General features: G+C 36.3%; 1 protein-coding gene across 1 annotated transcript; it reads right to left on the bottom strand.

Annotated features, from left to right (window-relative positions):
* Window positions 1-4,123: 4,123 nt before the first annotated feature.
* On the bottom strand, window positions 4,124-15,750 carry MPV17L (MPV17 mitochondrial inner membrane protein like). The gene is made up of 4 exons (XM_027839739.1): window positions 15,441-15,750; window positions 13,198-13,268; window positions 4,526-4,555; window positions 4,124-4,438 (listed from the first exon to the last, which is right to left on the bottom strand). The coding sequence occupies exons 1-4, from the start codon at window positions 15,748-15,750 to the stop codon at window positions 4,259-4,261; spliced, it is 591 nt and encodes a 196-aa protein (XP_027695540.1). The 3' UTR covers window positions 4,124-4,258.
* Between the last annotated feature and the right edge of the window lie 847 nt (window positions 15,751-16,597).

Genomic DNA, 16,597 nt, shown 5'->3' on the forward strand with positions numbered 1-16,597 from the left:
AGATAGATAGATAGATAGATAGATAGATAGATAGATAGATAGATAGATAGATAGATAGATAGATAGATAGATGGATAGATGGATGGATGGATGGATGGATGGATGGATATATAACACACTTTTAAGTTTAAATATGCATCATTAACATTTTCTCTATCACTTTCTCAAATTTGGAGAATCAATAAAACATAAATCAAGCCTTGACTTGTAGCATTTGCCAATTTTTGAGGTGTCAACACACTAAAAATTTAACAATCCACTCTCCTAGACTGGTTCAAGCTGGCTCCAGCACACCTCTCCAACTCAAACGATTACACATTTAGAGGTATGAAGGATTTTAGAGATTGTATAGATATTCCAACCCTATTCACATTCCAGATGAGAAATTCACCCACAATTTGCAGTACTGAGGTTAATCTGAGATTAGCCTCACTAAGAAGATGGGTATTTTGAAGGCAATGGAAAAAAGGGAAAGAATGAGGTAATTTGGGCATCTGGGGAACTTTGGGTTAAGGTAAGCACGGACGGAAGTAAAGTAGCAGACTACGGGCTGTCAGAAGATACTGGATATCTGAGGAACTGGTGAGACAAGGAAACAGGAACAGGACAGTAATTTTAAAATGTGGACAAAATTATTAGAAGGCCTTACATTAGTAAAAAAGTAACAATACAGTTGGGCTTTTTAAAAAGATACATACATAATGGAAATTAAATTCACAATTTTAAAATTAAGAATAGGGAAAATAAAACTTTGGTAAATATAATAAATAATTTAAAATATATTTCAAAACCATATTATGGCTAATTAACTTGGGGTGAGGAGAGAAGAAAGCAGAAAAGAGAAAGACAAATAGAGAGGGAAAGACAGATAAAAAGGAAGTGTCAAAGTGAGGTGTTCTTAACTTTTTCATATCATGGACCCCTTTAGCAGTCTGGTGAAACCTATAGACCCCTTTTCAGGATAATATTGTTAAGTGCATAAAATATAACATATAGGATTATAAAGAAAACCAATTATATTAAAATACAGTTATCAAAATATTTTTTAAAAACAAGCTCATGAACCCCAGATTAAGAACCCGTGATCTATGTAAACTTTGAAATGTTAGTCTGGTAAAAATGCTCATACCATACTCTACTATTTACAAATCTTCAACTATTCTTCATCTTTAATCCTTCAGAAGTTTTAATCACAACTGCCCACCAAAGAAGAAATTATTCTCTTGGCTGCAGCAGCAGCGACCAGCACAATACAACTTCATCAGCCAGACTAAATCAGAGTCAATGTCACCTCGTCTCTGAGTCACTTTTCCTTAGAAGCTTTACAGGAATACTTTTTTAGAGACAGACTTTTACTAATTTGTATTTAGTCCCTTTCTGATTCCAAACACTTATTATTTATGAACACAAAGTAAATGCAGCCATCACAAGGTCCACATCTGCTGGCACTGAGATGGCTTACTTGGTAATATTATCAGATGAACCCAATTAGTAGTACAAGAAAACCACTTACAGAACACATGGCTAAACCATTTCTTAATACAAGTTGTTAGTGTAAAGAATGGTATGTTATATTTTTCCAAATGCTCTACCACTAATACACTTAGTGTTCAACTTCACTATAAAAGGTTCACTGCAGGAAACAGAAAAGATTTTGGTGTACCTTCAAATGGAGTGCAAAGAGATGATAATTATTTTTAATGCATAAAACGGTTTGCTAGGCATAGGAGTGAAATTTCAGCTATGTTTTTTTTTTAAAGTACTCATTTTAAAAGAATAATATCATTTAGAAAATCTGAATCACTTAGAAGTTACAACTTTCAGTCTGACCCAGAAAATAATAAGCAAAAGTAAAATCATAAGCAATAAGTAAAAACTATTAAAAATTATTAAAGCTATGTCAACAACACATCAATTTGGTCAATTCAGTCAAAATAGTTGCAATCAAATAATAGTCTTAAATATGCAAGTTGATCCATTTGAGCTATAAATTTCAGTGTGAAAGGCAAAAGAACCAAAAGCCAATCCCTACACAAAGCTAAGAAAAATATGAAATTATCATTAATGAGAAGCTAAAGTTGGAAAACTTATCCAAGATGCCTTTAGTTCTTTCTCCTTTTCTCTGACTATCCAAATCCTGTTACCTTCAAACCCCTTTCCTCCATTAAGATTTCCCAGATCACTTCAGTCTACAATGACCTTTTTCTCCTGGAAATTCATAGCACTTTGTGTCTCTATGTTCATTTGGCAATTAATCTTTTATTGCTCTGTAAAGTTTCTTGCATTGTTATTTAACTTTTCACGAAGGTATATTTTACAATTAAGTTGTAAGCTCTTTAAAGGTAGGGACTATGTTTTCTTACCAACCACAGTGCACAGTGCCTGGAATGTAGTAGGCCGTCAATAAAATTAAATTAAAGTGGTTGACATGCCATCTTAAATAAACTAACTTCAACTTAACCTTGTATCATAAACATATTCTTATACTAGAAACTGAGGTATATTGTTTGCAAAAATTCAGGTGAGTATAAAGCTTTAATGACTAAGCCACTCTTTTAGTAAAGAAAGGTCTATACCCTTTTAGAATTTTTGTGAATATTATGCTTCAATTTGTCAGTGCAGAAAAAGTTTTTATTCTAGAATTGTTCCCAAACTTTTAATCAAGGCAATGCAAGTACTATTCCTCCACCATAAAAAAAAATTTAAAAGCTAAACCTAAAAATATTAATAATATTTTTTCTCAAGAAGTCATCACTTTGAAAATAATTATTTAAGTTTCTTGCATTTCATATTGAAAAAATAGCTTTACACTTGAAATAACTGTTACTGAAAAATACTACCAACAAGTCAAAATTTGGAAAACAAAGAAAGCAATTTCAGAATTAAAAAATCTGTGAATTACCTTTTTATTTTCCCAAGAACACAAATTATATTAACACCTACTAAATTTTTCAACAGCTTTTTAAAAAGAGACAATGTATTTAAGTAGGTTAGCTGATACAAATTATACTCCTAAGAACAAGGCAGATACATGTTTCTTAAAAACTCAATGCCTCACATTTTCTAATTCTGGAAAAACCCCAATGAAAGCAAGAAGTTTATGGTTTCATTCTTGCATGAATTTTGATTAATCTTTGTGCAGTTTATTTTATAAACACATAATTTGCAAACTATAAGCTTTGAATGGAGATGAACCTTGAATAATTTTAAAATATCTGAATCAAAACTATTGAAATTTATTTGAAAACATTGATGTTCTTAAACATAAATTCAATAACAGTATTTGGGATGTTTTTACTGAAATCCCTAAATAAGTTCTTCTTGACAAAAAAAGGAAAAATTTATTCAACACAGTCTTGAAAGTTTCAGTTGCTTTATCTTAGTAAAATACATGTGGAAAGTAAAACTTCCATTTCTTAAAATGGAAGACAGAAGTTCTAGTTATATTTTTATATTTGAATATTCAAATTTTAAATGAAAGTTAAACTCAGAAGCAAGAATTATCAGATTTCAAAGAAGTAAAACATAGTAAAACACACTTGACACTAAAGTTACTTCATAATCTTTCTCTGATGATTAAGATCTTACAGTGCCTTAGTTTGTCATAATTATTAATTATCTATGATAGTCTGGGAAAAAAATCAGTTATTTGATCTTTCTGGTTATTTGGTTTCTGTGTACTGAGGATTTTGCTTAAGGCCACTCTTGGCACAGAGGACTATGTGCCTAAACGAGTAGGATGAGAATTCAGCATCTTGAGTTTAGAGAAAAAAATATATATATATATACATAAAAATAAATATAATACATATATATATGGATGTATACAAGGACTTCTAATTAGGTCACCACTACTGTTTTTCTTAAAACAATAGTTTTTGAAATCTAGTATTTATATTTTCATAGTACTTTTTAATCAAATTATAAGAATGGTAAAAAGTGGCACAGTAATTGCTATATTAAGCAATGACACTTTTTAATTGATATTAACTAAAATATTAGATAAATAAAATCAACAATAGCCCTATCCTTTTTGTTCTTTCAAACAAAAATGAAAAGACATTTTGATAATAAAATATATACAAAACTATTAATTTTAAAATTTATTTTTCTCTATGGTACAATAATACTTCATAATGAAACATGCTATATTTAGACATAAAAATTATTAAATAACATAATATTTCCTTGGTTCAACTCACTGCAGTTTAGGAAATAAATTTTGGCCACTTGATGAGACCAATTTGTTTAAAAGCAATCATTTCTCTGGGGACCTTTCGACTTCAATGGCCTCCTTCTTCTTAAGCCATGCAAAAACCGAGGACACTGTACCATCACCACTTTGTTGTGAATAGCAAAGGAAAGTAGCCCAGACAAAGCCACAGAGTCCAGTATACGCTGTTCTGAAGTAAATGGGAACAAAACTGAAGTTGGTAAGCTGTGGCAGAAAGAAAAAGAGTTTATTATTGGTGTTCTGTATAAATTGCACTAAAAAGTTAACACAGATAGTAGGTTTGAAACTCACCTGCACAAAAGGCCAGTACAAGAGACCAGTCTGCAACAAAGGAGAATTTTATTATTATGCCTTTCAATTACATGGATTGATTTCATTGCTCAGTTTACAAAAGGCTGGGAAGTACATGGCAGAGGCTAATCATGTGGTATTGAGTTTAGGCTAAGCTGCTCAAATTAGATCTCACTTGTTAACTAGAGAATGAAATAAACACAGTAGAAAAGGTTAAATTCTGTTTAGTCATACTCATACTCTGAGAACAGATGTTAGCCAGTGTCAACAATGAATACGTAAGGCAAACATTTCTTGAATACACACTAAAGTAGATATTGTGACATTACGCTGTAATATCTTATCACACATTTCAATTGACTCAGGAAAGTACTTATGAAATATGACATCAAATCACAGGAAAATATTTTGGAAACAAAAGGAGCTACCACTCCATGCAAGACTACCAAATAACTCTTTGATATGAATATAATGCTCTAAGAAGAAATTAAAACTACACTAAATTGAAATACATTGTTTACCTGCCTTCTTAGAGGATGCCAAAATACTTCACAGATCTCTTTTTATAAACTTCAATTGTACCTTTCTCAAAAGTTTATCAATCATGAAGAATTTGCTTTTTTTTTTTAAAGTGTCTTAAGTATTTAAGAGGATAGGTCTAGTCCTAAAACTAGTCCCCAGATGCCATCCAGTCTCATATCCTCATTTTACAGATGAGAAAACCAAAGGCTGATGAAATTAATGATTTTCCCAAGGTCACATAAGTCATGACAGAGATAACATTTGAACCCAGGTAGCTTCAGAACTAGTGTTCTTTTCATCATACCACAAAGATTGTTTTGGTGTTTTTTTAAAGAGAAAAATCGAAAGTTGTGTCTTTCACAATCAGAAAAATGGGTAAGCAGACATAGAATTGAAGATATATAAGTCACACAGGTAGTTAAGCATCTGAGAAGGGATTTGCACCCTCTTCCTCTCACTCCAAAGCCATTGTTCATTCCACTGAGTTATTCTCCAAAGCTCCAGTCAAAGGACATGAACAAAAGGTTTTAAATGAAATAGAAACGATCAATAAGCACCCAAAAAGTATTAAAAATCACTAATAATCAGAGAAAAGCAAATCAAATAAACTTGTTTTGTTATCTCACCCTAAAACTAGAAAAAAATGCTGAAAGATAGGAAAACATTTCTGGGAGGGCTGTGATAAGATAGATATGGGGCAGTAGGTGGTGCAGTGGACAGAGTAGCTGCTCTAGATTCAGGAGAACCTGAGTTCAAATCTGGCTTCAGAGACATAACACTTATTAGCTGTGTGACCCTGGGCAAGTCACTTAACCCCACTGCCTAACTAAAATAAATAAATAAATAAATAATGGGTCCGCTAATTTACTCCAATTGTAATTGTGAATTGGCTCACCCATTCTGGATAAATTTTAAATTATACAAGAAAAATTACTGCCTTGTTCACATGCTTTAACACAGAAAGTCACACTATTAGAATTCTTCAATTAAAAAGTATGAACCTTTAATAATTTGGTCGTTTAAGTAGGTTATCTGCAAGAAAAGTTTCCTAAGTCCATCTCTCAGATAGGATGTGATCAGGTTGGAATACTGCTGTGGTGTAGGAAATGATGAGCTGATTAAGAAAAACATAGAGAGACTTAGACTTATGAAAGAAGATGTTATTCACCTTCAGAGAAACAGATGATAGGAGGAAATAAGCATAGTATGACCTTACATATATGAGTATATATGTGTATATATGCATATTTATAGATATTTATGTATATATGTATGTGTGTATCCATGCTTAATTGTAGCCTTCTTTAGGGTGGTGGGGAGAGGTAAGGGGAAAAAAATAAATTAAAAAATACACAGCAGAGAACAAAAGAAAACCAACAAGGAAACAAAGAAAAGCTGGGCAGCTGTGAAAACAATGTGTAATATTTATTATATAGGAACAGAATATATTGGATCAGAAATGTATTGTTTTAGATTGAATCCTCTTTTATGGTCTGCTGTGTACATGGAAATTTTTTTTTTCTTTTCTCATTTTATATTTAAGTTTAAAATAAAAAAACTTACAAAAAAAGAAAAGGTTCATATGTAAATGTAATTACAGTTTCACTAGGCTCTTCCACAGACCCTACAGATATTATTACCGTATTTTTTACAAGCCAAACGGAAGGTTGAATAAAGAACAATTTAGATTTCCATCAGGTACTTTTCTCTACATAGTCATGGAGAATGTTTGTGTTTTATCTTTACTCTATGAGATTAACTATGGAGAGAACAAAGAGAAAAGTGAAGAGAAACCTCTTTCTTGTGAGAATTATTCTATTATTTTATGAAGAAATATGAAGTATCTATAAAAAACCAGTAGTTTATAGGGTGCTCCAAAGACATTACTTGTAAATAGAAGAAAAAGAAAAAGGGCTAACATGATTTATTTCTGGAGAAGCTGAAATTAACTTATCATTAGGAGAAATATTAAGAGGATTTTTGAGAGACTTCAATAGATATTTCAAATGACGGAATTGTTTTTCTGGAAGTGAAAAACCATCATTAATAAAAGATGGTCTAGTATGGGTTTGAAGTGACTCTAGCTGTGGATCTTTGATATGGACAAAATATTGCAAATAATTATACATTACTTTTAGTGTTGGTTTCATTTGTTAATGAATCATATATTTGGTAACCTTAATATTTATTTAATCATAGCAGATTAAGCGATTTAATATACAGAGATATATGAGTAACTCCTTTTGGGGAAAGCACTTTCTCTTGTTTATTCAGTAAATGACATTTAATGAAAACTAGTGGAAGATTGAGCTAACTGATTAATAGGAAAGAGGCTGCAAGTTTATTAATTAATAAGAAATATCAAAATATACCCCAGTTTCATTCTAGCACTAAGGATGATAAGAAGAAATATGGAAACACATCACATGGCAGGTGATGAGAAGTCACCTACAAGTCAAATGGTCAGTTCCCTAAACCTTGCCACACATAAACATGTTCATAGCTGCATTAAATTATTAAAAACAAAACAGAATCAAGTCAATATTCATAACAACAACAATAATGAAAATTAAAACAACACTAAAAGACAGCTACATTCAGATTAATTACATGACCAATTTTGGTTCCAGAGAACAGATCTTAGAAGTCTTAGAAGAGAGCTGGAAAAACTAGAAATAAACATGTGCACAACTATTGAGGAATAGCTGAACAAATTATGGAGTATATTTGTGCAAATATGAAGTATTCAGAGAAACAATACAGGGCCCAGACTGCAACAACTGAAAAAATGTAAATAAAATCAACATGGAGAAGCAACAAAACCCCAGGCATATAAACCATCTATGTTAATACTGTCAGACATGAAGGGCAAAGTCCTCAGCAATCGCTATACTTTTTTACCCATTAGAGGATGTTTTTATAAGCGACATTGTTTGTGTGTTTATTGGGAACTATCTTTTCTGTCAAAACAAAATGTATCAATCCATTTTTTAAACTTTTATTTATGTCTTGTGTTTTTACATCTCGGTTATTTCCTGATACACTCCCCTGTTAAGACATCTTCTAACAAAGAAAAAGAGTTTGGCAAACCCTGATGGTTACAGCAACCATAAATGAAACATTTTAAACTGGTGATTCCTCTTTTCCTAGTGAAAACAAGGACTTGTGTTTCAACAGTTCACTGGAACCAATATTGGTCATGTAATTAATCTGAATTTGGCTGCCTTTTAGTGTGGTTTTAATTCTAATCATGTATATTGTTCTGGTTCTGTTTGCTTTTAATAACTTTTTTTTTTGTAATTCTGAACTTGACTAACAACAACAAATACAAATACTTCCATATACAAAGAACAGAAAAAGAGGAATATATATGTATGTACATATAGTGAATCTCTATAACATATCACTTGTTTTTTAAGTATATAATAAATTGATCACATTAGTTTCAAAGCTGTCCTGTCTTTCTATGTCTCCCTCTGAACTCCCTGCTGTTGTATGCTATCATTAAAAAAAGTTTCAATGGCACTCTTTTTTTTTTTTATCATCACTCCCCTTTCCTCAATTTTTTAAATGCTCCTTTGCAACAAACAAGCACAGTCAAACAAAATAAATCCATACATTGGCTATGACTGAAAATGCATATAACTGATTTCCAGGGATAAAGAATGTACCCACCTCCTCACAAATAGGTTATAAACTAATATACAGAGTGAGACACACCACACTTTTGAACATGGCCAATAATGGTATTTTGTTTTGCTTGACTAAGCTTATTTGTTAAAAGGTATTTTTTTTCTTTTGAGGGAATGGTTTGAAAAGGAGAGAAAAATGTAATTTAAATTTAAAAAAATTTTAAAAAGTATGTAACATTCTGTCCCTTGGCTAACATCTATGAACTTCTAAAAAAAAAGTGATAACTATATATAATTGACTCCTTTGTAATCCTATGCTGTTTTATATATTTAAAAACATTATTCTAATAAGAGGTCTATAAGATCAACTAGATGCCCAAAGGGTCCATGACACAAAAGGTTAAGAATCCTGGATATAGTGTATCACCCTCTGTTGGGAGTTAAGTAGTATGCTTTGCCATAGGTCCTCTGGAGTCATCACTGATCATTGCAATAATATTCTATTACATTCATATGCCATAATTTGTTTGACCATCCCCAAATTGAAGGGTATCCCTTTAGTTTCTTTACCACAACAAAAATTGTTACTCTATATATTTTGGCACATATGCATTCTTTACCTCTTTTTTTAATTTTGGGGCAATATATTTAGTTAGTAGTGGTGCTTGTGGGGTCAACATTGGGTTCTGCTTATTTCATTCTGCATCATGTTCATTCAACTTTTCCTATGTTTCTCTGACTTCCTCATATTAGTAATTTCAGAAGACACAATAGTATTCCATTACATTCATTTACCACAATTTGTTCAGTGATTTGCCAATCAAGAGGAACCTACTTTGTTCCCAACTTTTTGCTATCACAAAAAGTTTTGCTATAAGAGGCAGCTAGGTGGCACAGTGGATAAAGCTCTAGCCTTCCAGTCAGGAGGACCTGAGTTCAAATCCAGGCTCAGACACTTGACACTTCCTAGCTGTGTGACCCTGGGCAAGTCACTTAACCTCATTGCCTAGCCAAAAAAAGTTTTGCTATGAATGTCTATGTATACACATACACACCCATCTGCATGTAAAAATACATATAAGGCTTTTTGTGTCTTTGACTTCCCTGATTTATATATCCAGTAATGAGATCACTGGATCAAAGGATGTGAAGTTTTCTAACTTTTTTTTTTTTGCCTAATCAGAGCTGATTTCCAGAATGGTTGACCAATTTACAACTCTACCAAGAATGTATTAGTGTGTCAGTCTTTCCAAATCTTCTCCAACATTAGTTTTTTCCCTCTTTTGTCATCTTTGACACTTTGATGGTTGATCACGGAATAAAACCTCAGAGTGGTTTAAATTTGTGTTTCTTTTACTATTGGTAATTTGGATGATTTTAATAAGGTTGTTGATTACGTGGACTTCTATTTAAAACTCTTTATCTTCTCGCCACTTATCTACTGGAGAATAGTTCTTGGTTTTATATATTTATGTCAATTCATTGTAAGTCTAAGGATAATATCTAAGGATAATAGACTTGTAAGGGATATTTGATGCAAAGATTTTTCTCACTAAATTCAATTTTTAAAAAGAAAATTGATGATGATTAGTAGAAGTAATAAATAATTTCATCACCCTCCAAAAAAATAAAATCTTTCTAATTTTTATATAAGTATTGAACTTTTAAGACAAAGTTGTATGACTTAAGTCATATAAATCTAAACTGCTTGTTCTAATTAGTATGTGTACATAGACACTCTTTGGTTTGTTTGTTTGTTTTTTTCTTTTTCATTTTAGGAGACAAGGTCAGTTGACCCTAGGGCAAAGTAAATCAGATCACTCTAAGTTCTAATCTTTGAGGGAAGGGGTACTATACTGCTGTGAAGATGGAGTAGGGGGTGGTTGTGGTGGTAATAGGTAACAGGCAAATATGTGAAGGAGGAGATGAATAACAGGTCTCTGAAGGATTATACCACCAAGTAGTGTTAAAAAAACACTACACTTAAATAATCACAAGTAAAGTCCCTACCCACTACCCAATCCTCACTTCCACTGTTATCCAAGCAACTTGAAGCTGGCCACCTAGCAAAACAGATTCCCTTTCGCCCTTCAACACACTCCTCTGAGGGTACGTACTGCCCTTCTGGGACATCTCTCCACTACCCACTTCTTTTACTTGATAACACTTCTTCCTAATCTTTACACTCTTATTTTCACTGAAGGAGGCTACTCTTGAGTATTTATTTGGATCAGATTTCTTCTTTAATATTCCAAGGATCCATGATTTCATTAATACTGATATTTCCCCCATCACTGTTGACTGTAATTCCTTGTGCCTTAGAAGTCATTTTATTGAGCTGCTATGGCCAAATAAATAAATAAAAATAGTCATTTGATAGCCAACTCTATAGTAATGATCCTTCTCAAATTTGGGTAGGCTGCCTTAGATGAGAGACGTAATAGTCTCCTAAAGCAAATTATAATCTATCACCACGTGAAGTCTTTCCATCTTGCTAAATAAGGCCTGCCAAATCAGAGTGGAAGCTTTGATGTTTGAGCACTCAGTGTCCCTTCCATGCCACAGTGAGGGACTGGTGTAAGATTTAAATCTGGAAGAACCAGATTTTATCCATATGAAGAAATCACAGGGCAGGCAATATACACAATCGGGTTTGTTTGCCACCCCTTAAGGACAGCCCTGGGTAATATAATCCCTAGCTGCAATGATCTTTGTTAATACAGAGAATTGTTTCTTTCACAGGGACTTAACAGAAAGGTTGCCTTTACAATTGTACACCTGAAAACATTGGCTGTGATTATGGGAACTGTTGTACTAACTAAATCACCCACAGTTCAGCATTATTATAGTTTTGCAGGAACTTTCTTGGACCCCAAGTCTAAATAAACCATGGTCAGTGGTAAAAATATAACATAACCAAGTCAGAAATCATTGCAAGGACCGTGATTAAAGTGCTAGAGTATGGTTAGATCCTTCTCCCGCTGGCCCACACTTGAGGAAGTCTTATTTCTCAATCCCTCTTCCCCTTTATCTTCATATGCACAGGATCAGAGGCTTTATAGCCTTAGTATTGGAAGGAACCTTGGAGGGGACCTATTCCAACCCCTCATTTTAGAGAGGAAGAAACTAAAGCCAGAGAAATTTTGATTTGTTCAAAGTCACATGGATATTAAGTGGCAGAGCTGGATTTGAAATCAAGCCTTCTGACCAAATTCTACATTTATATTGTACTATATTGATTTAAAAAAGGGGCAGGGGATTGGCTCTGTGATTCTGACAAAGTGATACCCTAGTACAATTTCTCAAACTATTTAGTCTCAGGACTCCTTTACATATTTAAAAATTATTGAGGACCCCAAAGAGTTTTTATGTGGGTTATATCTATTAATATTTACCATATTAGAAATTTAAATGTCTCAGTATTATTATAGAGGGGTAAGAGGGAATAAACATTTAATAAATACCTATTATGTGTCAAGTACTTTATGAATATTATCATATTAGATCCTTTATTTATTAATTTTTTTCTTCTTTTTCAGGCAATTGAGGTTAAGTGACTTGCCTAGGGTCACACAACTAGTAAGTGTCAAGTGTTTGGTCTGAGGCCGGATTTGAACTCAGGTCCTCCTGACTTCGGGGCCTGGAGCTCTATCCACTGCACCACCTAGCTGCCCCCTATTTACTAATGTATTTAGGAGAATAGTTTTGACCTGGTGAGTTTTGGGGACCCCATAGGGGTCCCTGGACCACGCTCTGGGGACCACTGATGTGGTTTAACTAATTTTCAATGAAGCATAAAATTAATAAATAATATATAATAAAATATATAATAATTTAAGAAATAATAAGTCAGTTCATCAACTCAACAAACATTTATTAAACCATTACCGTTTGCAAATATATATGCAGACCCTGGCTATAGATACCAAAATTTAGATAAGATACAGTCCTTGCCTTCATGGAGCTTACTTAGAATCTAGATAGGATACACATATACACACACACATATGAATAAATTATATAACAAAATATGCACGATAACATATTGTCATAAAAAGGTCTTGCAAAACAAAGTACTATGTAAGGTTTAGTGGGAGAAGATTATTACTGATGAAGGGAGATGGCATTTGAGTCAAGTTTTAAAAGCTGAGTAGCTGCATTATTATAAGTTGCAAGTTGCATTATCATAAGTATTACTTCAACCTGAAAAAAGGTGGGAGGGAGGACATTACAAGCATAGCAAACAGTATGTAGGCAAAAATTTGAGAATGGGAAAAGTGCAGGAAGTGTTTAGGGATCAGAATTTGGATTATAACTTGGAGTAAGCAAAATGAAGTAATGTGAAAATAAGCCTAGAAATAAAAGATAGGACCAGACTTTGTTGGATGGCCTTGAAAGCCAGGCTAAGGAGTTTAAACTTTATATACTAAAATTGTTGAGCAGTGGAGTGACATGAGCAGACTCATATCAGACCCAATGCTCTAATGCTGAGTAAAGTATGACCTGGTTGATACTTACCTTATAAGTATTCCAGAATTTCTGCCTCAGGTCCAAAAACTTATCCTCTTTCTTCTGAAGTATACTCATGCCTATTTATAAAAAACAAAACAAAACAAAACATACAATAGGAATTTTTAAAGGCCTAATTATAGATTTTATCATATTGCACATTTTTCTTGTTCAGTCATGTCTGATTCTTCCTGACCCCTTTGGAGGTTTTCTTGGCAAAGATACTGGAGTGGTTTGCCATTTCCTTCTCCAGCTCATTTTACAGATGAGGAAACTGAGGTAAAGAGGGCTAAGTGATCTGACCAGGGTCACCTAGCTAATAAGTGTCTGAGGCCAGAACTGAACTCAGGAAGATGATTCTGACTCCAGGCCTGGCTCTCTAACTACTGTGCCACTTAGCTGCCCATATTGTATGTTCCTACTGTATAAAAAGGGCAGCTAGATGGTACAGTGGACAGAATGCCAGGCCTGGAGTCAGGAAGACTCCCTTCCCAAAATAGGTTATGAAGAGTCAGACGTGGCTGAACAGGCTGAACAGCAACACTGTACAAGAAACAAAAGCTACTCACTTCTCCCAACAGTGTACATGGTAAGTGACACTTTGACTTAAAAAAGGATTTGGAGTGGCCTAGAAACTGCAAGCTGCATTGTCATAAGTATTACAAACAGAATTTAGAAGCCAGGAATCCGCATTGCCTTTTTGACAGGTTCTTTACAAACCATATTCTTCCACAGCCGGGAAAAGTTGGACTTCTCCATTTTATAAAAGATAAAAATGAAATTCCAATAGCATGCTTTTAGGTAAATTGGGGCCAAATTCTTAATCTAGATATGTAAAAGCAAAATCAAGACGCCTCAGAAACACTTTTAAATGACAACAATTCAGCCAAAAAGATGAAGACCATCTATCTCAAACATCCCATTTCTTGCATTTTGATATACCCTGTGCTACTTCATCAAACAGCCCATTTTTAGTCTGTGGGCCCTAGGCTTTCCACTTCTGAGGCCCAGGTTTTCTCATTTTGGTCTGGTTTCTTTTGTCTGTAGTTCAACTGCCAGGATTGTAAGGAGTGCTGTCTCCCTCCTGAGACAAAGCCTTGCATTTGGGACCAACTTCTGACCCAGATTCTGTAAGGGCTCAATGTGAAATAGTGTGAGGAAGGATGGAGTTCACTAAGGGTGCTGCCGTGAACAGTAAAATTCAGCAGCTTTGTGTGTGCATACTATCTGGGTGTATATATGCCTATTTGTTAAACCTTCTGTTTTCTGTTTTATGCAACCACTCTGGGTGAATCCAGAGAGTCAAGAGGGAGGAAGGGAGGTCACTAAATATGGAGACATTCATCACCAAGATGTATAGCTGTGGGTTTTGTGTGTGATAATTTTTTTTCCTGCAACCACTCCCTCGGAGTCAAAGTCAGAGTCAGAGAAGTGGCTATATTTTCCGGTGGGAGAACCACAATGAAATGGTTGTCTGTCCATGCACATGTGAGCGTTGTGAAAAATCTTTTGTTTCCCTATTTTCTGCAACCAGGTCGCTAGCTACATTTTCCGAAGTGATCCACAAAGATAAATGGGTTGCATGCGGTATGTGTACGTTCATGTGTGTATATGTATGTCCACGGGTTGCATTTGTATGAATGAAATCTTTTGTTTCATTTTTTGCCATCCCTTTCCAAGAGCAGGATGGAGGTTGCTACATATTCTGGTGGTAACACACCACATATTCGTGCTGTGAGTGTTCGCCATACAATGTAAGGCGCCGGTGTGCATGTTGTGTTTGTGTGGACATGAAACCTTTTGTTTTCCCGTTTTCTGCAACTGTTCCCCAAAAGCAGAAAGGAGGGTCGATACGTTTTCGAGTATGCACCACAGCAAGACATGGTGGTCTGGGTGGGGGTGGAGGTGGGGGGGGGGGGGGGGGGGGGGGGGGAGATTCGTGTGCGTGAAATCTGCTTCCCCGTTTTCTACAAGCATTGCCTGAAAGCAGAAAGGATGTAGCTTGTTTTCGGGCATGGACCATATGGTTTATGTGTGCGTGTGCGTGTGACATTTTGTGGCCCGTTTCCAAAGGAAAGCAGCCGGCTGAGCGGCGCTGGCACCTCCTTGAGGCAGGCTCCTCGTGGTCACGCCGGCCCGCCCCGATGCCCCAAGGGGCCGCCTCCTGCCGGGCCGGCCTACCGGCCCCCGCAGCGCGGCCCCGCGTCCCGCCTCGCTCCCGGCCCAGCCTGTCCGCCCCGGCGAGCCCTCACCGATGTAGAAACCGCTCAGCGCGATGGGCCCGCCCAGCAGCTGGTCACACAACAACTTGGTCAGCACGGTACGCGGCGCGCGGCCCGGCAGCGCGCGCTCCAGGAGCTGCATCCACATGTAGTTGAAGTTCCCGTGGAAGCCGATGGCCACGGTGGCCACGCGCCGAGTTTGCTGCCAGTCGGGCTCGCAGCCCCGCGCCAGCTGCTGCAGCGCGTCCCCAGACGAGTACAGAACCCCGTAGAGCAGCACATTGGTGGGCCACGGGTAACGCTGGACTATGCGCGGCACCTCCCGCCACCAGCCCCACATCGCCGGCCTCCTTCGCCCCCAGCTCAACCCCCACTGGCTGGCTTGGTGCGCGTCCCCTCCGCCCACCCCGAGCTGCGTGACAGCGCCTCGGTGGAGACGCCGGTGTGGGCGGGAAGTGGACTTATAGCCGCGTCCTTCCACGCACTCTAGGGCACAACCACTAGCGACAGTCAGGGCTCCCTCTTGTCTTTCGGCTGCTTGGCTGGACCTACTGGAGCTACCTGCCGTCAGATCCGCCTCCCTCCGTCGGCTGCTATTGATGTATGCCCCAGGCCAGACCTGCCCCTTCTTAGACCTGCCTCCCTAGGTCGATTCACTCCTATCAGAGCTGCCCCGGCCACATCTAGCTTCCATTAGACCTTTACCCCTTTCTCAGCTGCTGCTCAGGCTCCTGGACTAGCTGCCCTTTCAGACTTTGCCACTTCCCTAATTTTGCTATGCATGCGCGCCCTCCTCGATCCTTTTCCTGACTTGAACCCCACTCTGTCTATCTTGTAGTCTTTGGGAGACATATCCTTTTATCCTTCACCTTCTTCCCTCCTCTTCAGTTCTGCCAAGTCTTGCCTCTGGTCCATTCCTGACCGCACACCTCTCCATTACCGCAGTGTCTTGCTTTCCTTTCTTAATCACTTTCCTTTAGCCATTCCCTTTGAAGCTGTTGTAACCTACACCTTCTGCCCTGTCAATTCCTGGCTCCACGACTTCCCACTTGCTTCATTTCTTGACACCTTCTACTCCTTTTTAAATCATTCACCTTTGGCCACTCGCTTTCAAGCTGTGATCACCTAAATAGACTACTTTGTCAGAATAGAGCCCAGGATTGGCTGAGCCACTCAAATCTTCTGAC

This window comes from Vombatus ursinus, unplaced genomic scaffold (assembly GCF_900497805.2).
Source record: "Vombatus ursinus unplaced genomic scaffold, bare-nosed wombat genome assembly UNPS02014832.1, whole genome shotgun sequence".
Classification (NCBI taxonomy): domain Eukaryota; kingdom Metazoa; phylum Chordata; class Mammalia; order Diprotodontia; family Vombatidae; genus Vombatus; species Vombatus ursinus.